This window comes from Notamacropus eugenii, chromosome 5 (assembly GCF_028372415.1).
Source record: "Notamacropus eugenii isolate mMacEug1 chromosome 5, mMacEug1.pri_v2, whole genome shotgun sequence".
In the NCBI taxonomy this organism is placed as follows: domain Eukaryota; kingdom Metazoa; phylum Chordata; class Mammalia; order Diprotodontia; family Macropodidae; genus Notamacropus; species Notamacropus eugenii.
Window position 1 is genome coordinate 27,758,064 of NC_092876.1, and position 27,790 is coordinate 27,785,853.

Here is a 27,790-nt window from a genome sequence, read left to right on the forward strand (position 1 = left end):
GAGAGAGGCAGGGCTCTCTCATCATTGAGGATTACTTATCCTCCCCCCCCTCAGGACTTCTCTTCACAGATTTTGAGGGGTGGAGGTAAGATGAGGTGATTTATAGATTTGTGGCAGGGCTTAAAGGTGGGTGCAGCATGGTCATGATCTGTGACCTTGTCCAGGTTACTGGTCTTTTCTGGGTCTTAGTTTCCCCATCAGTAAAAGAAGGGAATTGGTCCAGATGCCATCTCCCCTTCAGCTCTGAAAGTCTGTTTGAAGGTCCCTCCGATGACATTCTTATTCTAACGAACAAAAATCTATTTTCTTTTCTCACAAACTGGTGGAAAACAAAACCTTTGTAACAAATATGCCTAATGGAGCCACCTCAGGCCCATCCACCTTCTCTGTTCAGTACCTACTCTCCATCTCAAGATGCCAGAGCACACCAGTCCAAACAAAAGCCACCCGCTGTGGGCCACTGCCCCGTGTCTCTCTCTTGCTCAGTCTACACCACACTTGTTGCTGCAAAGTCTGAACCACTTCATTCAATGGAAGCCAGTGCCAGGCAGCTCCCAACTGGCCAACCTGTCGTGGCATCTCAGTCCTTGACCATCTGCCTGCTGACCCCCCCATCATATATTGAGATGCTCTTCTCTCCGGGCTGCTTTGACACTGCTTTCTCCTCCACATCAGGATATTCCTTTGGCCTCCTTGGTGGAATCTTCATCCGGGTCATACTCATGGGACCACAGGTACCCCCAGTGCTCAGGCCCAGGCCTTCTCTCCTCCCTACACGATGGCACTTGGTGAGTCCTCAGCTGGTGCCTTTAGATTGGAAGCCCTTGAGGGCAAGGCCTATCTTATGCCTTTCTTTGTAGCCCCTGGCACGCAGCAGGAGCTTAATAAATGCATACTGAATGAAGGCTTGAGCATGCACTGAAAGAGTCCCAGCCCTAACTCCTCAGCTTCCATCTCCCATCACCACCCTCATCTCCACCCTGCCTTGGACATTTCAAACAGATGATGGGCAGGTATCTCCAACTCCTCTTGGACAGACAGTATCTCCTGGCCCCACCAGCCCTTCCCTCTCCCTGGGGGCTCTCCACCATATGCAGCTTGGGCTCTTCCTGCCTCAGTCTCCCCCCACTGCATTTGGGGCCTGCAGACTCCAGCAGGTGAATAAAGTTTCATGAATGCCCACATGCCTGACTGCTCTGTTGGCAGGGCCCATTTAGCTCTGACATTCTGTGTTCTAAACTCTGATGTTCCTGGTTCTAAGGTCCCTTCTAGCTCTGATGCTCTCGGCTGCAGACCAAGGGAGCTGAAGCGGGGAGTGAGGAGGCCCCCGACGTTCTGGCTGTATGACAATGACAACCTTGGCCTCAGTTTCCTCACTCATAAAGGGGTGGAGGTACGGTCAGGCTCCACTCTTTCTAAAGTCTAATGTTTCCACAGCCTTGCTGTTCTCCCCACCCTAGCCCCTAACCACAAGACAGAACAGAGGCCAACAACCCAGACTGTAAAAACAAGGAGCTTTTACTATAAATAAAGGTTGAAGGGTGTGGAGGGAGGCAGAGACATTGGGATTTCCATAATTTAGAACACTCTTCAGGGGCCTCCCCCGGTCCCTGCCAGAGGGGGATCAGTGCAAAGAGCCCAGATGAAAGGAGAGGCCAGGGGACATCTGGCTGGCTGCTGTCACATGCAGGGGAGAGAGGGGGAGTAACACTGACTGTCGGAGAGGGGGGCTGTACAAGCAGGAAAGAACGCTGGGTCCCACATCCCACAGGCCAGGCCAGGGATGCCCCTGGCATTGTGCAAGGCCTGTGGGAGGGGAATGGGGCGCGCTACACAAGGACTCCTCCCACTGTTAGTCTTGTTAATACATTAAGGGGTATAAGGATGGAGCAGACAGGACACGGACCAGGAGGCAGAGAGGCGGGAGCGGCTGAATCCACAAGCTTCACACCACGGTGCCACTGGGGGAGTTGGCAGGCTGGGAGGAGAGGCCCTGCAAGGAAGCCGGAAGAAGGGCATGTGGGCCAGGCAATGAGGCCATCACAAACCCCCCACCCTCTGAGGGAGGCCCCCTGCCTGTCTACAAAGCTCTTGTCCTGCCATGGTCGTCCCCCACCCCGACCCTGTAGTCTATAGCATGGTCCCTTGTGCCAACGCCCCCCCAACCCCCTTCAGAGGGTTTTGGCCCGTGTACGGTCCTGACCTGAAGAATTGCTGAGTTACAGACCCTCTGGGGGTGTGCTCTGGGTCCGACGGAGGTCCGGGGGCCTCCACCCCCAATTTTTGGAGTCTCTACTCCCATGACTCCAAAGTTCTGACAATTATTTTAAGAAGCTGCTGTTCTAGAAAGATGGCAGCTCACGTTCAAATACCGCTGGAGGTTAATGGGCTTTCCTCACCCACCACAGAGAGGAATGTAGAGACCTGAATAGGCCACAGTTCCAGCACTCTCTAACGAGCCCCGCCTGCCCTTCTGCAGTGACATTCCAGAATGCCAGGGGTCCTGACACCTGTTTTTCTAAGACGTTGACATTTCAACACTGGTACACCTCTTCCGCGCAGAGTGCGGCATCCCAGGGCTGGCTGATGGTTATTTCTACAGCTTCTTTCCCTCCCCACCCCCTCCCGCCCCCAAGAATCTCCCAGCACTCAGTCTGCAGACCAAAGCCCGGGAGAGGAGGCAGGCGCCTGTCCTGAATCTGGGGCCAGGGGGGGCTCCCCGGCGGCACCTGGGGTACTCACAGCTTTGCCAGGCCGGGCCCAAGTGCAGATGAGACCCTCCTGACAGGCGGTGATGATACAGTCCTCCAAGAAGAGGAGGACAGTGAGGCGCTCCTGGGCAATCTTCTTGCACACCAGAGGCTCCAGCAAGGGCACCTCATGGATTCGAGGGCACAGGGCTGTGCCCAGCACCTTGGCAGGGTCCAGGCGGCCCCGGGGGGCCGGCCCGCCTGGCTTATCTCCGCTGCTACCACCACCACTGCCACCTCGGCTGATGTTGCCCAGGCTGTGGTAGCGCTTGTGCTCTTTGTCAGTGCTTTTGTCGCGACGCTCCTGGAGGGTCAGTGTGGCAAACTTGCCGATGCTGAAGGGCGTCCCGGGCTCCGTCACCCCACCTGTGCCTGCCCCGGCCCCCTTTCCACTCACTGCTGGGTGTGGGAGGCTGTTGGAGCGGGACAGGGATCGGGGCAGTGGCCCTGGGGTGACAGGCGCGGTCTCTGCGCTGCCGGCCAGGGCCCGGGGTCGGGCCAGCGGGGGCCGGGGGTAGAGCACATCCTCCGTCAGGTCCCACAGGCAGAACTGTGTGTCCTGGCCAGCTGAACCAAAGCGGTAGGTGACAGCGGGGGGAGGCAGCCTGGGTAAGGAGCCTGCTTCCCGCTCGCTCCCGCTTGTCATTCCCTCCTCCTCTGGCTCTTCCTCGCTCCTTGTGGTATATGGGTCAAAAGCCACGGCATTGACCCAGGATTTGTGGCCATGGCCTCTGGCCACGACTCGGGCCTCGGTGAAGGACCACACGGTGACCAAGTCATCCTCGCCCCCGGTTACCACATAGCGCCCATCTGGGCTCCAGCACACGCAGAGCAGGCCTCCAAAGTAGCTCTTCATGAGGCCCCGCAGCAGCATGGAATCAAAATGGAAGACGCGCAGGCAGCCGTCCTGGCTCACGCAGGCCAGGTGACGCCCGTCCGGGGAGAAGGCAAACTCGTTCAGGGGACCCTCGCCCACGGCCCACTTAGCCAGTGGGTTTCGGGGTGCCTTTCCCTTGGCAGTATAGACGGCAAAGCCCTCCCCCTGCTTGAGCAGGCTGTACTGGGGTGGGGCAGGGCCACAGGGGCGAGCCACATCATATAGGTAGAAGTGGCCACTGGCGTGGGAGGCCAGGAACAGGCTTTCTGACTCAGGCAGCCACTTCAGGTGGGTCACCTTGGTCTTGTCTATCAGCCTCTGAGGAGAAAAGCAGAGGGAGACAGCAGGGCTGTGAGCTTGCTTATAAGGAGAGGCAGGGTGGTGCAGTGGAGAGAGCTCTGGATTCAGGGTCCAAGGACCAAGGCCTGAAGCCTGGCTCTGCTGCCCATGAGATGTGTGACCACAGAAGCTGTTTCTGCCCCTCTTCTTGGCTTGGTTTACCCATCTGTACAAAGTGCTGGTCTCTAGAGGCTCCTTGTGAAAGCAGCCTGATGTGGTACAGACTGAGCTTGGAGAGGGCTGCTGGGACTCCTGGCTCCGAACACCAGGTTCCCCCCACCTGGACCCAAGCTGTGGTCACAGACCTGGAGCTGGGAGGGGCGTCAGAGGCCACTCCATCCATTCACTTGACAGGTGAGGGAACCAAGGCACAAGGGGTGAAGGAGTTTGCTGAGGGTCATTAGACACACTGTACTGAAATGCCAGCTTGATTTACTGGGTCCTTTCTCCAGGCCTTTGTAGGCCCCTCTGTTGTCTGATAGCCCCACCTATCTTCCTCACTCCTCCCTCAGTCTCCCTGGCACCAGATCGGTCCATTCCTCTGCTAGTGGAGGAGGAAGAAGCTGATAGAAGCTCAGAACTGGAGAGTGGGCCTGTCCATTCTTCTGCCTCCAGCTCTCTTGGCCTCAGTTTCCTCAGATGTTAAGTGAGACAGGTGCATTGGCTGTGCTAACTCTTAAGGAGCAGCCTTCTTTCTACCTTCCTGCCCTCCGTGTGTTTGTCTTTTGTTGCCAAAGAAGACCATGCCATCAGAGAAATAAGGACATGACTTGCACTTGACTTTGTTTTGAGTGAGGGAGGACTGTGCAGGTCACCAGCCTCACTTCTCCTCCAGAGCCATCTGAATCCAGTGACCAGATATTCATCAGGATGACTGGAGATGACCCAGGATGAGGCAGTTAGGGTTAAGTGACTTGCCCAAGGACACACAGCTAGTGAGTGTCAAGTGTCTGAGGTGAGATTTGAGCTCAGGTCCTCCTGACTCCTGCACTGCTGCTCTATCCACTGTGCCACCTAGCTGCCCACCTTCCTGCCCTCTACGCCTCTCCTCTTGGCAAGCTCTCCCTTTCTGGGCTTCAGGTACCACCCTTGTCAAATATGGATGAAGATCCCTGACTGGCCTCACTCCCTGCGATAAAGTCGGGATCACAGCAGATAAGTGATCTGCAAGCGAACAGGAGACATTTTTACTGGGCAGCTCCCTTCTCCTCATTTTCTCCAATTAGTAAAATCAGAGAGAATGGAAAATATTTTCATTCCCTGTCCTAAGGCTCCTCCCAGTCCAGACATTCCTTGTTCTCAGGCCCCTCTCCACCCCTAACAGTATATTAACTCAAGCCTGTCTTTCCAGCCTATCCATGGGCATCCCCACTGCAGCCAGACTCTAGCCTGCTCCCCATCATTGACCTGGTCCTGGGGCCCAAGCAGTTACCTCCTCATTGAAAAGCTTGCTGGTGTCCTTTTTGATCAGGTCCAAGTACTGCACTTGGCCAGCGGAGAAGCCCACCAGCAGGGAGATGGTCTCAGTGGCTGCAGTGTACTGGTTGAAGTCATGACAAGTAGGCTGGGTCCCCTTGTATATCCGCTTGTCAATGGGTTTGTTGAGATCTATGGACTTTTGTTGGTAGGGGAGGGAAAAAAGGAAAAGAAAGAAGGCTGATGAGCAAGGAAGCTCATAACCACGCAGGTGAAGGTATGAACAGGCCAAGGAACTGCTCCAGAGTGCTGAGGTGGGGAGCATGGCCAGCTCAGGCGGCCCAGGCTCTTTGGGCAGGCCCTCCCTCCAGCTCCCTTCCTCTCTCAGGCTCAGCCCTGCACACACTGGCCTCTCCAAAGCTCAGCCTGCCCATCTCCTTCCTGTAAGGGGCTGGTATATCCCCCCCACCCCCAACACCCTGTATTTATTCTGAAGTTGCTTCTCTGAGGACAAGTTGTCTCTGACTGTCCATAAGGTCCTGGAGGGACAAGAACATCCCATCTGTATCCCTCTGTCCCCAGTGCATAGCACAGGGCCTGTGTTGAACGCTTGGAGACTGCTGCATTGTAAAAAGGAAAGGGGGTCTGTTGTACCTCCTAGGCCTCCTGACTTCCGCTGAAGCCCCCACATGCACCCCTCACAGTCCCCTTTCCGACCTCCTTCTTCACCCCAGGGTTCTGCTGGCTGCCAAGCGTTCTGGATCCTAGCTTCCTGGCCCACTGTGGTCCCTCCTGGCTCAGAGCTGGAGTTCCTAGCCATGCCTGGTGAGCTCTCAGCTTCTCCCTTGCTCTCTGCTTCCCTTTTCTCTTCCCACTCCCCTGCTCTCTGGGCCATCAAAGCCTCCATGTCCACTCTCAGACCTCCCATTGCCCATCTCCCAATCCTGACCTCCCACAGGAGGCAGCCGACCTTGGGGCTTGGCCAAGTTCAAAGCCACCTACTACCTGTGGCACCAGACAAGGTGCAGGTCAATAAGTTGACCCCTATGCCCTTTAAGGCCTCTGCCAGCTCAGAAGCTACAGAAATTCTCCGAACCCTGACAAAAGCGGCCCCTGAGTCAATGTAGAGCCCCTCCTCTCCACAGATTTACCCCTTTCAATCCCCTGCCCATCCTGCCTTCCCTCTCCTCTCAAGAACACATGCCTCTCTGTCCACAGCATCAGTGCCATTAGGCTGGGACAACAACAGCCCCAACCTCCTTCCTTCCCATCCTCCTCCCCTCAAACCTCATCTACCACCAGCCCTCAGCCCTCTTGGCCCCTGGGCCACCTTTTTTGTTTGAAAGATCCTCCCAGCGTGGCCATTCTACAACGTGGCAGAGCCCTGGGCCCAGAGTCTGGAGGAGCTAAGTGCAAACGCGCTGAGACCCCTTCCAGTCCAGGCTGTGTGAGCCTGAGACAGTCACCTAACCGAGGTTTGCCCCCTCTGTAAAACGGATAATCGGAGCACCCGTGTCCCTGGTGGTCGGCAGACCCAGACCAGACAGCCCTGGGGAAGCGCTTGCTGTGCAAGCCTTAGAGAGCTACGTGAAGGCTGCTTTTATCACGTTCGTACCTGTCACCAGGGCTGATGTTCTTCGACCTACAGGTTCCATTTTTTTAATGAGAAATCTGAATTCTAAGGCTCTGCTAAGAATTACTGTACGGTCTCAGTGCTAATATTCCGAGTCCTCTAGAAGCCTCACACTCCCGGAGTTAATGTTCTAGATCGAGGTCCTTCCTGCCGGCACCCCGAGGTTCTCAGCACTACTTGTCTACACCCCCACTCCCCCCTCTCCTCTCCCTTCCCCCCTCTCTCCATCCGCCCCTCCCCCTTCCCCATCCTCGCCCCTCCCCCTCCGCCGCTCACCCGGTGGCTGCCTCGGCGCCCGGAGCCCCCCGGGTAGAAGTAGAGCTCTCGGCCCAGGTTGAAGCAGACGCGATCCCCTGCGGCCGGGGGCGGCCCGGCGGGCTCCCCGGAGGCGGCGGCGGCGGCGGGGTCGGGCTCGCCGAGGCGCACGAGGCTCAGGCGCACGGCGGGCAGCGCGGGCCCCGGCCCGGGCGGGGAGGGGGCCCCAGCCCCGGCGGCGGCGGCGGCGGCGGCGGCGGAGCCCGGGGCGGCGGGCGCCGGGCCGGGGGCCGGGCCCGGGGCCGCGGTCGGGGCCGCGCAGGAGGCGGCGGAGGCCGGGCCGGGGGCCGGGGCCGGACCCGCCCTCCGGGCTGCACCCTCGGCGCCGGGCAGCAGCTTGTAGAAGCCCTCGCGCGTCCGGAACTGCGACTTGATCTCGGCGCAGTCCCCCAAGGCCCCAGCGCCCGCGCCGCCCTCCGCGCCCGCCGCCATCTTGGGCCTGGCGCCCCTCCGCGCCCCCACCCCCGCGCCCCCGTTCCGCCGCACCCGACGCCGCTTCCGCCGGAGGCCCCGCCTCCCCCGGAAGGGGAGGAGCGTTCCCCCGACAACGGCCTCCCGGTTGGGGGAGAGGCGCCGCTTCTGGTGTGTCGATTGAAATAGATTGGCCAAAGGGCGGGGCCAGGGAAGGAGGTGGCTGAAGGCGTGGTGCGGACAAGGCGGGGCTGATTGGGGAAAATTAGGGGCGTGGCGCCGGGTGAAGGGGTGGGAGGAGGAGCCGCTGTTGTCTTGGTAACTGGTTGCCCATTCGGGAAAGAAGGTGCTCCAAGGGGCTTGGAGAGGAGAAGAAGGAAAACGGCGTTGCCAGGGCAACATCTGGCGGCTTAGGCTAGCCCTCGGCGATAGGAGGTGCCATCACCACAGCAACAGCCGCGCGCTTCGGCGGCCTGACGTCTTTTCGGACGCAGGGAGGGGCGTAGGGAGGGCGGAGTGGTTGCCAAAGTAACCGAGCTGCGATTGGACCGCGCCAAGGGGGCGGGACCCCAGAGAGACCGGAGAGCCGGGGGGTGGGCGGGGCCCTAGCAACCGCGCCGCTTCCCTAGCGATGGGGAGGCGGGGCGCTTTCCCAACCTTCCAGCCGGAGGATTCTGCGGGGAAGGGGGGGCGGCTTGAGGTTGGGGGAACCGAAGGTTCCTACGAAGAGCTTTGTAGAAAGGACAGTCAGGAAAGACTGGGGGGGGAGGGGAGGACGAGGACCCTGGGGACCCGACCCTGAAGGACCCCGAAGACCTCGCTTGGGTCTGGGGGAGGCCCAGCCTCTAGGGCTGGGAGGAGCCACGCAGGATCCCGAACGGGGGTACAGTCAAAGGAAAACACCGCACTCTCCTCCAGTGTAGAAAAGAAACAATTCTCCAGTAACAAATAAAGATTCACAAAGTAAGAAATCCCCCCCTAATCATCGGCATCCTCGTCCTCCTCATCCTCTTCATCCTCCTCCTCCTCCTCCGCTGCAGCCAGGGCCTGCTCCTGGGCAGCCTTCAAGGCCTGCTCCTCTTCCACCGTGGGGTCGGCCATCTCCATGGTCTCGGGCCCCACGACGAACTCCATCTGCACCGCGGGGGGCAGAGTGGGGTTGAAGTTCTCCTGGCTGTACTTGTGGCCCCAGCCAATGTAGATGTTCTCAAATTTCCTGGGAGGGGGTGAAGGAGGACACTCTGCAATATGAGCCAAAGGGCTCACGGAACCCCACGGAACCTTATACTGTCTAGTCTGAACCTCCCATTCCACCTAGGAAGAAAGCATGGTAGAATGGAGAGAAAGAGGCAAGCGGACCCTGCTGGGTAACCAGTTGTGCCACCCGGGCAAATTACTGCCCCTAGCTGGGCCCTACTTGCTTCAACGGTGAAATGAGATGGCTGGGTTATCTTTAAGGACCCTGCCAGCTATGATAATAATAGTGGTAACTTGGGGCAGCTAGGTGGTACAATGTATAGAGCACTGGCCCTCAGGAGGACCTGAGTTCAAATCTTATCAGGTGTATGACCCTGGGCAACTCTTTTAACCACAAGGGCCTCCAAAAGAAAAAAAGTAACAAAGAGATAGCCTTTATACAGGCTTTGAGGTTTGCAAAGAACTTTGCAAATAAGATCTCATTTGATCCTCACAGTGCTGCTGTCTCTGTTTTACAGAAGAGGAAACTGAGGCAGGCAGCAATAAGGTGATTTGCCTAGGGTTAGACAGCTAGGAGATAGCCTATGCTCCATCTGCTGTACCACCAGCTGTCTCATAGACCTATGATCCCATGAAATTGGGGCCCAGAGAGAAGAGCTGGGCCTGAAGTAACCCAGCAGGGCTAAGATTTGAAATTGACTCCAAAGTAGGCTTATGTTCCGTTGTAGCTTATTGCCTGCTCTGAGCCTTGGCTCACCTTGTTCTAGTCTAGAAGACCTTCCCCAGCTCTTTGACATCCAGCCTGAGTCAGGCCTCCTTCGAGAAACTTTCCTCTGCCTCACTATGCTTTAGTTCATTATATTAATATAGTTTATTATTTAGTTTGTTATATTCCCTGTCCTAAGGCCCTCCCAGCTCGAACATTCCCTGTCCTAAGGCCCTCCCAGCTCGAACATTCCCTGTCCTAAGGCCCTCCCAGCTCGAACATTCCCTGTCCTAAGGCCCTCCCAGCTTGAACATTCCCTGTTCTAAGGCCCCTCCCAGCTCGAACATTTCCAGTTCTCTTCCTGGAGGAGTCTCTGAAGGGCAGCTCCCCCACAGGGGGCTGGTCCAGGCTCTGCCTTGGCATCCCTTACCTTCCAGTGGCATAAGCATAAGCCCCAGGCCACAGGTTGGATCTCATCACTGCCACCGAGTACTGAGGGCAGAGGGTGCAGGAGAGGCGGGCTGTCCAGGGGGCCAACTGCAGGATTTCTGAGGGGACATGGGGATAAAGAAGAGGTCAGACTGGAAGAACAGTCACTCCCTCCCTCCCAACCCTCTTTAACACAACTGACTGGAGTGATATGGAGAAGAGGAGGAAGTCCATCTCAGAAACTTTCCCTGGCCACCTTCTGTCCGTACTATTGAGTCCTGAGGGATGCTGGCCTCTGAGGCTGGGCTCCCCTGCCTCTCCACACCATCCCCCTCTGGATCTCACTCATTTCCCCAACCCCAGTTCTCTGCCTCCATTATCCAGGTGCTGCCCTGAGCCCCAGCTTGGTCTGTTTTTAAGACCCAGCAAGCCTTTGAAGAGGACAAGTTTGCTTGCAGCAGCAGGGAAAAGATCGGAAGAGAGAGGAGATGGAAGATGGGGGAAGAGAAGAGAATGATGAAAAGGACAAGATCCTGGAGTGATGGGGACAGGCTTGAGGATGCGTCTTGGGGGCTTCTCCTTGGTCCAAAACTCCTTGGCTCCCCAACTGGCCCCAATTTCATGGGATCATAGGTCTATGAGGCAGCTGGTGGTACAGTGGATGGAGCATCAGCTATCTCCTAGCTGTGTGACCCTGGGTAAATCACCTTATTCCTGCCTGCCTCAGTTTACTCTTCTGTAAATTGGGGACAACAGCACTGTGAGGGTCAAATGAGATCTTATTTGCAAAGTTCATGGCAAACCTCAAAGCCTGCACTCCCAGGTTCCCAGATGGCATTTCACAACACCCCAGTGTCGAGGATTGCATTCATCATGTGTCCCCCTGAGTAAACTGGCTGCTCCCCTCAGCTCCTCTGAGTCACCTGAGCATAGCAACTGGCAGTTAGTTAGCTTTGCTCCAATCTGCAGTGAAGGGGTGGCCCATCCCCTAGCCAAGGAGAAGCCCCCAAGACGCATCCTCAAGCCTGCCCCCATCACTCCAGGATCTTGTCTTTTTCATCATTCCCTTCTCTTCCCTAATCTTCCATCTCCTCTCTCTCCTGGCCTTTCCCCTGCTGCTGCAAGCAAGCCTGTCCTCTTCAAAGGCTTCCTGGGTCTTAAAAACAGTAAGAAGGCCACAGACACACCTCCTCCTAACCCCACCTAACAACTCTTTCCTGGTGAGCCAGACTTTTGATCTCCCCCCCAGGCATCTCCCTCCAGTAATGCTCTCAGTGGCTAAATCTCATAAACTTCCTCACTTCCCATCTTTCTAGACAGCTTTCCACACTGCCAATCAATTCAATTTCACCAACATTTACTAGGTACTTACTATGTACAAGGCCCTGCTGGGAAGGTACAAAAACCAAGACCATCTCTGCTCTCTAGGAATGGTGGCTGCTGACTTTCCATGGGGGGAAAGGGGATGATCAAGTATGAAGCCAGGCACTGTGCTAAGTGCGTTTTACAAGTGTTGTCTCATTTATTCGAAACTACCATGGGAGGTCAGTGCTATATTTATTGCCACTTTACAGTTGAGGAAACTGAGGCAGGCAGAGGTGAAATGACTTGTGCAGGGTCACACAGATAGGACATGTCTGTGGCTGAATTGGAACTCAGGTCTTTCTGATTCCAGGCCCAGTGATTTACCCCCTGTTCCTCCCTAGCTAGGACAATCAGTATCAGACTATAGAGTAAGGTCTCCCCTTCTTTTTTTCTCCCAGTTCTTCCCAAGTAAACTGAGATTCCAAAGCTTATTCTGTTCTGCAAAATACCTGTCTGAATTCAGTTGAAGTATTTTGAATTTCTTTTGCCAGTGAGATAAACCTGTTCAGTTCCACTGCTGTGTGCCTGTACATTGCCTTATTTGTGAATAGGGGGTGGCAATAGGGGAGAACAGGGTTTAGGTATTTATATACAAAGACACAGGAAGAATCAGGGTTTGAGTGTTGGTCCCCCATTGTGACCAACTTTCCCCTGGCTGAGTTAAAAAGAGAATCTTATGGTTTTTATGACTAATAATTACACATATGTCCACAAAGAAAAAGGTAAATCACATCAGGGGCTTTTCCTTCCCTTGCTCTGGACTAAGAAGCAAGACAGAACACCATTTTTACTTGCTGAGGCAAGGTGTGCACCCTCTGGACAAATGGCCCCACTCACTCCTCCTTCCTTCCTCCAGTCTAGAGAAAGGGTGAGATTTGACAGCAGAGACTAGGAATTATGAACTTCCTGACCAGAGAGAAAAGGTGTGGCTGGTCTGTGGGCAATGCTCACCTTCCTTTCCTGGATACTCCCAAGCCTATGTCCAGTCATGCAGGTGGCAGCACTGACTGAGCTATTTATGTGCTCTCTCTTCTAAAAGAATGCAGTGATCAGTGCATTAATGATCCCTCATTAGACTAGCAGTTGGGAAGACTCAGGTACAAATCTAGCCCCCATTATGGACAGGCTGTGTGACTCCTCTTGGTTGTGGTACCCCAATCTGTAAAAGGAGGGAGCTGGACCAGAAAGCTCTCAATCTCTAATCCTATGAGACTAGCCCAAACTAGGGCTTGGCAGCACTTCTAGGAAAAGGTGGGAGCTGCAGAAGCCGGTCTGCTTCTGTTCTTGATCCCTAAGGCCAGGGGGACCTGCAGCAGCTGGAGCTGACACATCATCTGGCACTGAGACCATATAGGGAGCAGCTGCCCTAGGCTGGATTCTGCCTCTTCATGTCACCCAAAGGGGGTGCTTCCTGGACAGCTGGCCGTAAAGTCAGTAATGCCTAGATTCAGATCCTGCCTCTGGCACATACTAGCTGTGTTGGACTGGGTAAGTCATTTTATCTCTAAGTGATCTACATAACTCCCTGAGATTAGGTACCAGCCTACATTAGTATACCTGTAACAATGGAATCACAGGCCCATAGTCCATCCCTGACCCTGTTGTTTATGTAGGGGAAAGGGGAAGGGGTTGGTCCCTCCTCCCCACCACTCCCCCCAAGCAACCTAGGAGATGAAATCACAGGAAAGGACAGCAAAGTGAGGGGGAGATGACATGTTAATGTGTCAGCACCAAATGCACACCCTGTTATCCCCTCATGAAGTGTGAAGCAGTCTTCCTGACAGACATGCAGCTTGCCATAGGCTGGCCAAGGGTAAGTCACCCCCTTGGTGGCCCCTAAAGATCAAACTAGTCAGCCTGGAGACAGTCAAAGCAGGAAACAGCTTTGTGGTGCCTGGGACCTGAATCTCAACAAGACAAAGCTAGGTGATGAGGGAAAAAGAGGAAAGGAGAGGAGGAGAGAAGAGGGGAGGGAGGGGAGGGGAGGGGAGAGGAGAAGAGAAGAGAACAGAGGAGGGAAGGGGAGGGGAGAGAGGCAAAAAGAAGAGAAGGGAGAGGTGAAGGGAAGGGAAGAGAGGGAAGGGGAGATAGAAAGAGAGGAGAGAGAGGGAAAGAAAAAGAGAGAAAGAGAGAGCAGCAGTACAAGTGGCTCCAAGGAGTACGAACCCTGGCAGCAGAAAAGAGAGTCAGCCACTGATTCAGGAGACAAAGAGCCCTGGAAAAGCCAATGAGAGCGGCAGGTCTCGGGAGCCCCCCGAATGGCCTGGCCAGCAGAGAGGCTGCACTCAGCAGCAGGCAGTGTGAGGAGACCACAAGAGGAGAAAGGACATTGTGTCCCTGCACTACCAGCGCTGGTTCCCTCCCTTCCTCTCCCTGCTCTGTGTAACAGGAGAGTGGGGAAGAGCGGGGATGTTGTGTAGCCATCTTAGTAGAGGCTTTGCTTTGATGTAATTGTGTCTGCTGCCTATTAAAGACAAAATTAAAAGAATGAAAAATAGAAGAAAATGTGAAATATATCATTGGAAAAACAAGTGACCTGGAAAACAGACCAAAAAAGATCATTTAAGATGTATTGGACTGCTTGAAACCCAGACATCATCTTTTAGGAACTTAAGGAAAACTGCCTTGATATTCTAGAAGCAGAGGGTAAAATAGAAATGGAAGAATCCACCAATTACCTCCTGAAAGAGATCCCAAAAGGAAAACTCTTAAGAAATATCATAGCCAAATCCCAGAACTCCCAGGTCAAGGAGAAAATATTGCAAGCAGCCAGAAAGAAATAATTCAAATATTGCGGAGTCACAGTTAGGATTACACAGAATTTGGCAGCTCCTACAGTAAAGGACCAGAAGGCTTGGAATATGATATTCCAGAAGGCAAAGGAGCTAAGATTACAAACAAGAATCACCTACCCAGAAAAACTGAGTATAATCCTTCAAGGGAAAAATGGACATTTAATGAAATAGAGAACTTTCAAGCATTCTTGATGAAAAGACCAGAGCTGAATAGGAAATCTGAATTTCAAAAACAAGATTCAAGAGAAGTATTAAAAAGGTAAACAGGAAAGAGAAATTATAATGGATTCTATAAGGTTAAACTGTTTATATCCTTATACGGGAAGATGATACTTGTAACTCCTAAGAACTTCCTCATTATTAGGGCAGTTAGAAGGAGTATACATGGACAGAGGGCTCAAGTGTGAGTTGAAGATGATGGGATGAGATCTAAAAAAATAAAATGAAGCTATGAAAAAGAAGAATGCGCTGATAGAAGAGAAAAGGGAGAAGTAGAATGGGATAAATTGTCTCACATAAAAAAGGCCCAAAAGCACTTTTATAGTGGAGCAAAGGTTCCCAAACTTATTTGACCTGCAGCACCCCTTTTAAAAAATTAGTCAGTCCCCCCCACACTGGAAATCCATCTTATTTTTTGACTCTTTTTTTTCAACATTTAAAAAAAATTTACATCATTTAAAAAATATAAAAATGCTTTTAAATGATACATCTTAAATTTAATAATTTATTGAAAATTTCTGGGGTTTTTCCTGCATTGAAATTTTGATGATACAATATTGCATAATGTAACTATATAGTATCGTATTATAAAGGTCAGTACATGCACATATTCATGTTGATGCATGCTGGACTTCCTGACAATGTGGCATCTGCTCACCTGCAAACATTTGCTTGTTAAGACCTGTTGGTGGACTTGACTGATGATAGGTTATAAATTACATTTTGTGGGTTTATTTGGAAAAAATGTAATCACTATGACTTTAACTCTGTTACACAACAGATGAAAGATGTATGAATGGTTTTTCAAAATTTTCTTCTTTTCTTATGCTTCTGCCACCCCCTTATTTTTATTCAGTGTCCCTCAGTTGCACCCCTGGCTACTACCACTCTCCAGGATCTGTCCAGTACCCTCCAGGGAGTGGTATTGCCCACTTTGTGAACCTCTCTGTGAAGGGAAAGATGGGGACGGTGTTGGACAATGCTTGAACCTTACTCTCATTGGAATTGACTCAAAGAGGGAATAAGATGTACTCAATTGTACTTACCCTACAGAAAAGCAGGAGAGGCAGGGGATAAGCAAAAGTAGGACTGACACAAGGAAGGGTGGATTGGGGGAAATAATGGAAGCAAAACCCTTTTGAGTTATAGACATAGTGAAAAGAGAGATAGAGGAGGATAAACAGGGGGAAATGAGATGGAAGGAAATAACACAGTAGTCATAAATGTGAAAGAAATTTTACAGCAAGTGTCTTTGGTAAAAGCCTCATTTCTCAAATATATTGAGAACTGAGTCAAATTTGTGAAAATAAGAGCCATTTCTCAATTGATAAATGGTCAAAGGATATGAACAGTCAAGTTTCAGACAAAGTAATCAAAGCTACCTATAGTCATATGAAAAATGTTCTCAATCACTATTGATTAGAGAAATGCAAATTAAAACAACTCTGAGGTACCACCTTACACCTATCAGATTGGCTAATATGACCAAAAAAAAAAGAAAATGATAAGTGTTGGAGAGGATGTGGGAAAATTGGGACACTATTGGTGGAGTTATGAACTGATCCCACGATTCTGGAGAAAAATTTGGAACTATGCCCAAAGGGCCATAAAATTGTGCATACCCTTTGACCGAGCAATACCATAACTAGGTCAAACAGATCAAAGAAAAGAGAAAAGGACCTATTTGTACAAAAATATTTCTAGTAGCTCTTTTTGTGGTGTCAAAGAATTGGAAATTGAGGGATGGTCATCAGTTGGGGAGTGGGTGAACAAATTGTAGTATATGATTGTGATGGAATATTATTGTGCTGAAAGAAATGATGAGCAGGATAAGAGAGACAGAGAGAAACAGAGAGATTTCTTGTTAACTCTTCTTCCCTTTAGACTAAGGGAAAAGAGAAAGTGAAATGGAGAGGCTCCAAAGGGTCACGTGGACTCCTAATCACTGCTACAACCCTGGTGTCTAAGACATCATCTGCCAGTGATGGAAACTACTTGGAGCCAGCACAGCCGCTGGGGTACCAGGTGTATTGTGAAGCTAGAGATGCAGGGAGCTGATGGGACTGGAGGCTGGCCACTGCTCCACTGCCTTGACTCTTGATGGGCTAGTGAGAAGGCAAGGACCTTCACCTCCTTGACTTCCCCCTACTTCTCCCCTTCTTAACAGAGCTTCAACTAGGTGGATTTCAGAGTCGTATAACCCTTTCTCATGACCAATGATGGGAGATGGGGTCTTGTACTTCATAACAGTCCCTTTGATGCCTTGAGAGGTAGGGTTTAGGTTGGCCTCACCAAGACGAGGCTGCTTGAAAAGATTTGGGGAGACAAGTAGACAAAGTACTTTGTGAGGAGAACTCCAGAGTTTTCTTTTAATTTTGCCAAGTTTAATGAATCAAAAGGCTATTAAAAGTTGTTTAAATGAATAAATGAATGTAAAAACATCTATTAAGTGCTTACTGTGTGCAAAGCACTGTGGGGTGCAAAGAAGGAAGTGGAGACAGAGCCTGTTCTCAAAATGCTTACATTCTAATGGGAGGAGATGAAACATTGAGGTTTCATTGGCTGGTCAAATGGAAAGATACTGTGGTCTTTAGGTGCAGCAGCAAAGCAGATGGATTTTTTCTATATTATATAAACACAAAAGGTCAAGTTTGAATTAGGAAATCTCCTGGACATAAGGAGTTCCATTTTAATTAACTTAGTTATAAAAATCATAAGGCTTACAAGTCATAAAGCATTAACCTATGTCATAATAAAAAAAATTCGAAGCTATATTTAGCTATATGGTGTTACTATTATTTTGCTTAGGGTGGTAGGAGTGCTGTCACTCTCATTGGCCCCCATTTTTGTGATCAGGCCACTCCCTCAACTCTGTTTCCCTCAGGGAATGTTTTTTCTTTCAAATAGACCATGGGAAGAAATTACCTACTTACATACACTTCTTAAACCACTCAGGAAAGCCTCCCCACAACCAAAACTGCTGACTTGTTTTGCTCAGAAAGACCCAAGTCTAAGTTCTCCTGGCTCTGGGATATTGTAAATTGAATCAATAATTTTCTCAAAACTCTGAGCTGCCAGGCTTGGAAACCTGCCCTGGAAAATAGAATTGCAGCTGTAACTTTTTTCCTCTCCCTCTCCCCGGCTTTCTCCTCTAATAGCTTTCTCCAATGCATTTGAGTAATGAGTCACATAAATCAGTAATGCAGTGGTTAACCACAATTATCGGAAAATCAGCTCTAAAGACAAGGTGAGCAGGAAGTTAAAGTAAACTTTGAAGAAACAGAAATTTCAAGAACAATCTCCTGAGAAGAGAGTTAGTGGATGGGGAAGGAGGGAAAACATCAATCAGTCAGCATTTGTTAAGTACCTACTATGTTCCAGGCACCGTACTAATGGCTGGAAATACAAAGAAAGATAAAAGACAGTCCCTGTCCTCAAGGAACCCATAATCTAATGGGACATACAGCATATGAACAAACATATGAAAAACAAGCTACATACAGGATAGGAGATAATTAATAGAGAGAAGGCACTAAAATTAGGAAGAGTTGGAAAAGACTTTCTGGGGAAGGTGGGATCTTAGTTGGGACTTAAAGGAAGCCAGTAGGTGGAGACAAGAAGGTAAAGAATGCCAGGCACAGGGGACAGTCAGTAAAAATACCCAGAACGGAGAGAGGGGGTAGATTATGGAAGACTTTGAGCGTCAAACTGAGGATTTTGTATTTGATCTTGTCTAGAAAGTCATTGGAGTTTATTGAGTATAGCTGGGTTATAGCTTCAGGAAAATCACTGTGAGTGACTGGAGGACGGATTGGAATCACCCTCTAAGGGAGTTCAACAGAGTAGAATCCACCCAGACACCCCTCTTGGCCTTAGACTCCAGCCAGTTATAGTAACCTCTACATTACCATTCTGGCCAGATTCATTGTTCCCTTGGGCAATCTCCACTCCTGGAGCATCTCCTGCTCCCTCTTAATCTATTGCTTCTAGCCTCCTGGTCTCCCTTAGCATAGAAGGGCTAGCTGCTCAGTCAAAGACTGGTCCTAGACAGGTGGTTTCTCTGGGCCACAAGAGTTTTGAATCCAGCACCATCTCTGGGAAGTACATGCTGACTATTAGAACTTCCAGTTTCTTAAATTCAGCTCTTTTTATAATTGGTATGAGGGTCAAACGAGATCATATTTGTAAAACGTGCTTAGCACAATGCCTTACACACAGTAGGTGCTCTGTAATTGTTTATTCCCTTTATATTTTGAGACTGGTACAGTTCCCAGGTACTGTTTTATCTTTTCTGTATCAAGAATTTTTGAGTGATTGTATCTGGGTTATTCATAAAAAAGGCAACTAAGTGGTACAGTGGATAGAGAGCTGGGTCTGGAGTCATAAGACTTGAGTTCAAATCACATCTCAGATATTTACTAGTGGTATGACCCTAGGCAGGTCACTTAACCCGGTGGCCTCTGTTTCCTCATCTATAAAATGAGCTGGAGAAGGGAATGGGAAACCAGTCCAGTATCTCTGTCAAGAAAACCCCAAATGGGGCCAAGAAGTGTTGGACATAACTCAACAACAACAGCAACGTTCTCCAAAAAATCCAGATGGGGTGGTGTTTCCTGATTTGACTTTATTATTAATTATTTATAATTATTATTATTTATTTAGGTTTAGAGTTAAATGGGATCTTGGAAGACATACGCCAATCCCCTCATTTTACAGATGACGATACAGGATTAGAAACTTGCCCCAAGTTAAAAAGGTAGTAAGTACCAAAGTCAGAATTTGAACTCACATCTTTCACCTCTAAAAGCAAATGCCCTTTCCACTGTGCCACACTTGTCATTGATCTCTTTTTCTAAATATCTTAAAATTCTTTTTGACAATTTTACAACATCCTTATTTTACACAGCTTTACCTTCTATGGATAAAAAGATCTCGTCTAGCTTTTTACTGCTTCACAAAAACCTTTCTATAATTTTGATCTCCATTTTGCTCAAGTTAAAATTGTATTCAGCAAATCAGAAATGTAAAAGCAAACAACCAAACCTACAGAAGGAGATAACAAGTAAAAGCAGTAAAACCAGTATTCAAATATAATCTCCCATCCTAGAGGGCTCCTGCACAGCAGCCACTCAAATCCATGCAAATGCTCAAGCTGACCAACAGACATTAACAATCAGCATATGAAAAAGCTAGAAATATTCAGGCAGCAGGATCAATTAAAAAAAATTCTCTATAGTACATAATAACGCACAAGTAACCAATAGCATTAAACAAACAAAAATGCATTTAGTATCTTTTGAGATATAGTTGATCATGAGAGAGAAAAATTCCAGGGGGAAAAAAATTTAACATAAAAATCTTTACCAGAAGGAAGCAATTCCAAAGAAGTAGCAAGAAAGTGTTTCAAAATTAGAATTGAAAAGGAATAAATATAAATGCCATTGTTGGAAAGGGGAATGTCAAAGAGAAGGGATGAGGAAAGGAAAAGAGTTCAAACCAGAGTTGGATTGGAGCAAAGAGAGGAGAAAAATATAATAAAGAAAAAACGGTTGTTGCATGTGTAGGTCAAGAGTGTCAGGCAAACTCATTATTTTTTTTAACCACCTTCTTCTTATTGTTGAAGAAGGGAGGGTGGAAGCAAAGAGAGGAAAAGGTACAATAGGAGAGGATGGAAGGAAATACACAATTAATATTCACCACCCTGAAGGTGAATGAAACTAACTCACCCACAAAAAGGAAACTGCAGAATGGGCCAGAAAATAGAATCCAACAACATTTTAGCTACAAAAAACCAGCTGAAACACAAAAAGTTCATTTACAGTTAAAATGAGGAGGTGGAACAAAATCTATTATGCTTCAACAGAACTCACAAGGACATAGGTAACAATTATGATCAACAAACAAGAGAAAACAAATCAATGAATTGGGCATGCAACTAAAAATGCTTAAACAACAACAAACCTATACCCCACCCCAACCTCCAACTAAGCAACAAAGTAGATATCCTGGGGAACTTTTTTTAAACTGGGTCTCATTCTCATGCCCTGGGTGAAAATGTAGCATGGCCCCAATTCTATGACTCATTAGCAAGGAATCTTTGACCTTTGATTTCCAGCATGGGTCAATTCACCTCATCTTGGCCAAATACAGCAGAGAAAGAAAATTACAGACCAACATACTTAATGAATATCAACATAAAACTTTCTAATAAAATATTACCAAACAATCCACAATAACATTAAGAAGATTAATTACTGTCATCAGGTTGAATTTCTATCAGAAACACAGAGTTGGTTCAACATAAAACAATTATAAATGTAATAAACTATGTTAAAATATAATTAAAACCACAAGCTTATATCAGAAGATGCAGAAAAGATTTTTGACCAAATCCAATTTCTGGTTTTGTTTAAAAAAAAAATCACATTAGAAAGCATAGGAATAAATGGACCTTTCCTTAATACAGTAACTCATCTACCTAAGTCCAAGAGCAAGCACATATTATAGAGAAAAGTGAGAGGCCTTTTGGGGGAAAAGAAAGGATGACCATTATCAACACTACTATTTAACACAGTCCTGGAAATACTAACTATAAAAGTAAGACAAAAAGAGAAATTGAGAGAATAAACACAGGCAAAGAAGAAAACATTATCGCTTTTGTAGGTGATGGGATGATTTACTTAGAAAACCCTAAAGAGTCAACTAAAAGATGAAAGAATAAATTCAGCAAGGCTCTAGGATAAAAAATAAATCCACAAAAAACACCAAAGCACAGCAGGGAAAGTTGGAAAGAGAAAATTCATTCAAAATAACTATAGAAGGTATAAAATATTTGGGAGTCTATCTCTCAAGACATACCTAGGAACTATATGAACCTAAGTGCAAAATACTCTGCAGCCATTAAAAACAACAAGATGGCACAGTGGATAGAGTATTGTACTTGGAATCAGAAAGACCTGGGCTCAAATCCTGTCTCATATACTTAGCTCTGTGATCATATGATCATATCTCTCAGCCTCAGTTTCCTCACCTGTAAAATGAAGATAATAATACCATCTACATCACAGAGTTGTCATGGGAATCAAATGAGATAACACTTTGCAAATCGTAAAGTGCTTTATATAAATGCTAGTTATTATTATTAATAATAGCTAGCATTTATATAGCGCATATTGTGTCAAGCATTGTGCTGAGTACTTTAGAAATTGTAACCTTAAAACAACCTTAGGAGGTAGGTCCTATTATTATCCCATCTTACATTTGAGAAAACTGAGGCAAACAGTGACTTGCCTAAAATCACACAGCTAGTAAATGTCTGAGGCTGAGCTCAGCTTTTCCTGACTTCAAGTCTATCACTCTATCCACTTCATCACTTAGCTGCCTCATAGTGTCACCTAAATATTATTATTATCATTAAAGACTGACTTATTGATTGGAGAAATATTAATTGCTCATGGATAGTTTATGCTAATTTAATACACATGTCAACACTACCAATTCATACCAATTAAATCATGCCAATTAAACTATCACCGGATTATTGTACAGAGTTAGAAAAAATAATGAAATTCATCTGGAGGAAAAGGGCAAGAATCATAAGGGTAATAATGAAAACCTGTGAGTCAGGAATCATAAGGGTAATAATGAAAACCTGTGAGTCAAGAATCATAAGGGTAATAATGAAAAACTGTGAGCCCAGAGCCTCATTCTGACTGTAGCCACAATTGACTCCCCAGTGTCCCAAAGAGTGGAGAAAACTCTTAAGAGTGTGGGAAAGGACAGAGTATAAAGCTCAATTCTGGATGTCAGCATCTGGATTTCCTTCACTTCCTCCAAATACCTAACTTCCCGTTCTAGGTACCCCTGCCTCCCTGTGGCATCTTGTCCACTGTGAGTATGCACATTCCCAAAACTAAGTGAAGGGGGAAGAGCTTGACATCAGCCATGCCCTGCCAACCACCATGGTCATCATGATCATCATCATTTCTCTCTCTCCTCCCCTATCCTCTCCTTTCCGCTCCTCTCTTCTCCTTCTCTCTCTCTCTCTCCCCCCCTTCCTCCTTTCCTCTCTTTCTCCTCCAATTATCTTCACCTTGGGCCCCTAAGCTAAAGCAAGACTTTGGGCAGGCAAGGGCAAAGGAGAGGTTACATTGATGGTTTTTATTTGCTTATACACTAATGGAATGTTTGCACTATAGCTTCATGGGATCATGAGCTGTGTATTTTTTCTTTTTGCTGTCTTAGGTTCATTGCCTTATGTACAAATGAGGTTTTGTACGTAACTTGGATGTTGGCACTGAAGTTACTCTATCAAGAGGGTGCTTCTTACAGCAGTGTTTACTACATGAAAAATGAGTGTGGATATTGTGTAAGGTATACTGCAGCATAATTACCTGTGAGGTTGGAACGATCATCTCAAATAGTTTGGATTCTGTTGTTTACATTATATTTATGAAGCACACTTACAAGTGTTCAGGTATACCTCAAGGGATTTTGCTGGAATTGCAAAATCTTTCACTGGGGTTGGGGAAGGAATAGGCATCCTTCCCTCCCCCACTCTACTAGGTCTTCCCCTGTACTCCCCTGTCATTCCCAGGTGCAGAAAGTGCACAGGTGAACTAGCCAAGGACAAGCAATACAAAACACTTGCCTAAGGTCATTCTGATGTCTGATATCTGCTGGGGATGTCTAAGATAGAATCTCCCTGCTGAACAGAAAAGATATCAGCTGAGATGACAGATATGGAATGATGCATTTCCATCAGAGTTGGTCCATGTTCTAGTTTTCCTGAACTGCCTTTTTTTCTCTCTTTATTTTTTCTTCTTAGTTACAAGGGATAGCTCCCTGGGTAGGATGGTGGTGAGAGATCTAAAAGAAGGTGATATTTAAAAATCAACAATGAAAACAAAACAAAACAAAAAAACAAAGAAAGAAGCCAGTAGATGTCCCCAGAGATGCTAACAAGGGACTTCACCATCCGCCCTCCTGGGACCAACCTTCAGGGTATCCAGCATACCTCTAACCCTAATTCTGAGCTGCTAGCTAGGAAAAGAAGGAGCCAAGGGGGAAGTCAAGTAGAGAAGAAGCCAGATATTGGTGAATACAGTGAGCCAAGACAGAAGCCACTGCACATTCTTCACCTCTGAGATCAAAATGATTGAGAGGCGATCCTCTCCTCTCTCTCTCTTATGGTCTATGGGCACATCTGTTACCCTTTGATCCAGCAATACCACTTCGAGGTATGTATTCTAAAGAGATCATAAAAATGGGGAAAGGACCCACATGTACAAAAATATTTCTAGTAGCTCTTTTTGTGGTGGCAAAGAATTGGAAATTGAGGGGATATCCACCAATTGAGGAATGGCTGAACAAGTTGTGGTATATGAATGTAATAGAATACTGCTGTGCTTTAAGAAATGTTGAACAGGTAGACTTCAGAAAAACCTGGAAAGATTTATATCAACTGATACAGAGAAAAGTGAGCAGAACCAGGAGAACATTGTACATAGTACCAGTCACATTGTTTGATGAGTATCTTTTAAAGACTTATCTCTTGTCAGCAATGCAAGGATCTAAAACAACTTCAAAAGACCCATGATGGAAAATGCATCCACGTTCAGAGAAAGAACTATGGAATCTGAATGCAGATGGAAGCAGACTATTTGCTCTCTTTTTTCGTTGTTTTGCTTTGTTTCTTCTTTCTTGTGATTCCTTCCATTGGTTCTAATTCTTCTTTACAACATGACTAATGTGAATACATGTTTAATATGAATGTATATGTAAGTCTATACCAGATTGCATGCCATCTTGGGGAGGAAGGAGGGGAAAGATGGGGAGAAAATTTAAAACTCCAAATTTTATGGATTGTTGAAGGTCGAAAACTAAAAATAAATTAATTTTTTTTCAAAAAGAAAGTGACAGCCTCTCTACGTAGCACCTTGATCCTAGCCCCTCTCCTCTGTGAGCCTTCCCTTTCAGTCCCTCCCACCCCCTTCCAGAAAGCCCCTTAGTCTCTTCAACCACCACCTCCATTTTTCCAACTTCCAAACATGTCCAGATCTCTCCTATCCTGAAAAAAAGTCCTTCACTTGGATCTCCCATGCGCTCCAGCTCTCTCCTGTGTTTCATCTTGCCTTTCCCTGCCAAGCTCCTTCTGATGTCATTTCTGCATTAGGATTGTTATCTTCAAGGTTAAACATGAGAACTGTCAAATCCAAAGTTCTTCTTAACGGTGATCTCCCTACAATCTGCCTGGCACACAGTAGGTGGTTTAACACATGCTTAGATTAACTTCTTGGGTTTTCATGGTATTAATCTTTCCTGATTCTTTTACTGGTCTGTTTCTTCTTGGTCTCCTTTGCTGTATCACCATTCAGGTCCCTCCTCACTATTCTGTGGGTATGTATCCCTGGGGTCTCTATGCTGGGCTCTTTTCCCTCCACATTCCTTCTAGGTGATCTCATCAGTTCCTGTAGGTTCAATCCCCCCTACCTAGTCTCCGCACCTCCACTTTCTCCCCTCTGTAATTCATCCTCCACATAGTGGGGCAAATGGACATTCTTATATCACCATTCTGCTAAAGAAGCTTCATTGGCTCCCCATTACCTTGGGTAAAATATGGATCCTCATGTTTGCTTTTTTACAGCCCTTCACAATCTGGATCCAGACCACCCAGCCACATCATCTTCCTTTCACCTTATTCTCCTTCACATACTTTGCTTTATGACCAAAGTGGTCTCCTTGCTGTCTGTCCCCTGCACACTCTCCTCTCTCACCTCCATGCCTTTGCACAAGTTGTCCCTCATGCTTGGAATGCCCTCCTTCCTCATCTCTGCCTGAAGGAATCCCCAGACTTCTCAAATACAACTTGTGTACCACTTCTTTCTAGACATTTTTACAGTCCCTCTCCCCTATTAGCAATGGCCCCTGGAAATGATTTAGTATATACTATATACTGAACTCTCTGGATTAAGAAAGTCAACACAGCAGAGCGGATAGAGATAGCCTGGCAGTCAGAAGGACCTAGGATCAAGTCCTTGCTGTGTGACCCTAGGCAAGTCACTCAACTTGGGAGTACACTAGGTAACTAAAACTCTTTGTCTCTTGAAGAGAAGTTTCCGAGAGAGAATTGTCTCATCCCGGAATTTCCTATGCCAAGGAAATCACATTCCGGTCCTAATCTTCTGTGTACACAGTGTGTCCTCAAAAGAATGCCCGATTCTTGAGGGCAAGGAACGTCCTGCTTATGTTCGTGTCCCCAGCGCTTGGCACAATGTCTGTCACATAGTCAGCAGCTAAGAAATGTGCTTTCTCTCTCTCTCTCTCTTTGTTCCTCTGTCTCTCAGTCTCTCTGTGTCTCTTTGTCTCTCTGTCTCTTCCTGTCCCTCTGTCTGTCTCTGTCTCTCTCAGTCTCTCTGTCTTTCACTCTGTCTCTCTCTCTCTCTCTGTGTCTCTTTGTCTCTCTGCCTCTCTCTGTCCCTCGCTCCCCAAAGGGGCGAGCTGTGGGAGCCAGGCCAGGTCCCTCATTTACAGAGGCACAAAGCTTTTTCAACCTGCTCACACCCACCCAGGACAGAGGGGGAGCATCTTGATCTCAGGCCACCACCTGGTGGCCTTGACCGAGATTGCACTCTGAGTAGAGGTTTGTCCTTTGGGCCTTAAGTATAAAGCAGGTGTCTGGTGGGTGGGACCACCTTCCCCTCCCCCTCCCCACTCCTCTTCCAAAAGATAGAGGAAGCAACAAAGAGACCTGCTATGGACCAGGTTCTGTCAAAGACCCCAAGAAAACAGGGAGGGAAGGGGCCAGCCAGAAGAGAAGGCAGAGAGAAGGAGGGTCTTGTGCATTGGGGCAGCCAGGAGGCCAGATCATGAGGGGCTCTGATTTTGGAGGTGATAGGGACTCATTGGAGTTTATTGAATGTGTGTGTGTGTGTGTGTGTGTGTGTGTGTGTGTGTGTGTGTGTGTGGAGGGTGACACCATCAGACAGACTGGTGCTTTAGGAAAGTCACTTTAGTGGCTGAGTGGAGAATCAGTTATAATGTGGAGACACTCACTGCAGGTCCAACCTTCCTTCCCCTCAGCAGCTGTGGCATTAGGCCAGGTATGAAGTGACCAGGAACTGTGGGATGGGGGTGTCAGAGAATAGACAGTGCAGAGGTGACATTGGCAGCTTTTGGACTTGAGGGGGGGAAGGAGAGAGTGGCATCCAGGATGATTCCTGGGGCCTGAGGGACTGGAGGAGGGCACTGTCCTCTATGACAGGGAAAGGAAGAGGGAAAGGGTCTGGGGAAAGGTAATAAGTTCCTTTGGACATGCTGAGTTGAAGACGTGTACAGGACCTCCAGCACAAGATGTCTAAGAGGCAGTTGGAGATGTGAACAGAGAATGTGGGGCAGGGAAGCAGATTTGAGCACCATCAGCAGAGATGAGAATGAGATCCATGGGAGCTGATGAGATTGCCTGGTGAAGTGGTATAGAGGGAGAAGAAAAGACCCAGGACAGAGGACTGGGTGTCCCCTAGGGTCAGAGGGCATGATCTGGAGGAGGATCTAGCAAAGGAGACATCGAGGGAGCTATCAGAGAGAGAGGAGGAGAAGCAGGGGGGTGGGGAGAGAGAGGAAGAGAGAGAGAGAGACAGAGAGAGAGAGAGGGAGAGAGAGAGGAGGATGATAGGATGATAGCAGGGATGGAGGCATTGTGGGATGATTTTTCAGGATGGGGGAGCCATGGGCACATTTGTAGGCAATAGGAAATAAGCCAGTAGAGAAGGCGAGATTACTAAATCAGAGTGGGGGGGGGGCAGTCTGCTGCAGGAGACAGGTGGAGCAGGAGCACTTGGACAAGTCGAGGGTCAGCCTTGGTGAAGACTGAGGTCTCAGATGGAGGAAGGAGAAGAGAGGGGCCAATCCAGTGCATCCATGTGGTCAGTGGTCCCTAAGCTTCCATCAAGGACTTTGCCAGGGATCCCACTCACCTCGCTATTCCTCCTATAAGACACTGCCAGATGCCTGATGGTGGGTGCTCACTGGCTGCCCCCATGCCTAGAATTCTCTCTTCCTTTCTTCAAATCTCAGCTAAAAACCCACCTTCTGCAAGAAGCCTTCTCTCTGTTGCTTGTCTCCAGTTTATCCTATCTATACCCTGTCTGTAGTGTTTGTACATAGTGGTTTGCATGTTGTATCCCGTCTCCCCCACTAGACTGTGAGCCCCTTGAGGGCAGGGACTCTCTTTTTACCTTTCATTATATCACCTGGGCTTAGCACAGTGCTTGGCACATAGCAGGTGCTTAATAAATACTTGTTGACTTGAACCAATCCCTGACCTTAGAAAACTTACAT

At 48.2% G+C, this 27,790-nt stretch overlaps 2 protein-coding genes and 1 long non-coding RNA gene across 5 annotated transcripts in view; 1 reads left to right on the forward strand and 2 right to left on the reverse strand.

Annotated features, from left to right (window-relative positions):
* Positions 1 to 42: 42 nt before the first annotated feature.
* On the forward strand, positions 43 to 1,182 carry LOC140503771 (uncharacterized). Its single transcript, XR_011966869.1, has 2 exons — positions 43 to 734; positions 861 to 1,182. It is a non-coding gene; the product is annotated as an uncharacterized lncRNA (long non-coding RNA).
* A 315-nt stretch (positions 1,183 to 1,497) lies between these two features.
* DMWD (DM1 locus, WD repeat containing) lies at positions 1,498 to 7,798 on the reverse strand. 3 transcript variants are annotated; one of them, XR_011966868.1, is made up of 4 exons: positions 7,292 to 7,798; positions 5,399 to 5,581; positions 2,204 to 3,945; positions 1,498 to 1,993 (listed from the first exon to the last, which is right to left on the reverse strand). XR_011966868.1 is itself a non-coding variant. In XM_072608031.1 (4 exons), the coding sequence occupies exons 1-4, from the start codon at positions 7,760 to 7,762 to the stop codon at positions 1,946 to 1,948; spliced, it is 1,905 nt and encodes a 634-aa protein (XP_072464132.1). In that variant the 5' UTR covers positions 7,763 to 7,797; the 3' UTR covers positions 1,498 to 1,945. The 3 variants fall into 3 exon arrangements, 2 of the variants coding, with proteins under 2 accessions (XP_072464132.1, XP_072464131.1); XM_072608031.1 differs by having other exon boundaries at positions 2,743 to 3,945; positions 7,292 to 7,797; XM_072608030.1 differs by having other exon boundaries at positions 1,498 to 3,945.
* An 858-nt stretch (positions 7,799 to 8,656) lies between these two features.
* RSPH6A (radial spoke head 6 homolog A) overlaps positions 8,657 to 27,790 on the reverse strand; it is a 38,180-nt gene continuing 19,046 nt past the window's right edge. Inside the window, exons 5-6 of the mRNA XM_072608032.1 lie at positions 10,075 to 10,192; positions 8,657 to 8,957 (exon numbers count right to left, since the gene is read on the reverse strand). Of these exons, the coding sequence (XP_072464133.1) occupies positions 8,720 to 8,957; positions 10,075 to 10,192 (356 nt within the window). The 3' untranslated portion in view covers positions 8,657 to 8,719. The remainder of the gene's footprint in view (positions 8,958 to 10,074; positions 10,193 to 27,790) is intronic.

Bases quoted from the DNA above. Each gene is read 5' to 3' on its own strand.
- DMWD (XM_072608030.1), bottom strand. From the start codon at position 7,762: ATGGCGGCGGGCGCGGAGGGCGGCGCGGGCGCTGGGGCCTTGGGGGAC. The intron at 5,582-7,291 runs GTGAGCGGCGGA...TACCAACAAAAG, and splicing joins GGCGCCGAGGCAGCCACCGG to TCCATAGATCTCAACAAACC. The intron at 3,946-5,398 runs GTAACTGCTTGG...TTTTCTCCTCAG, and splicing joins GCAAGCTTTTCAATGAGGAG to AGGCTGATAGACAAGACCAA.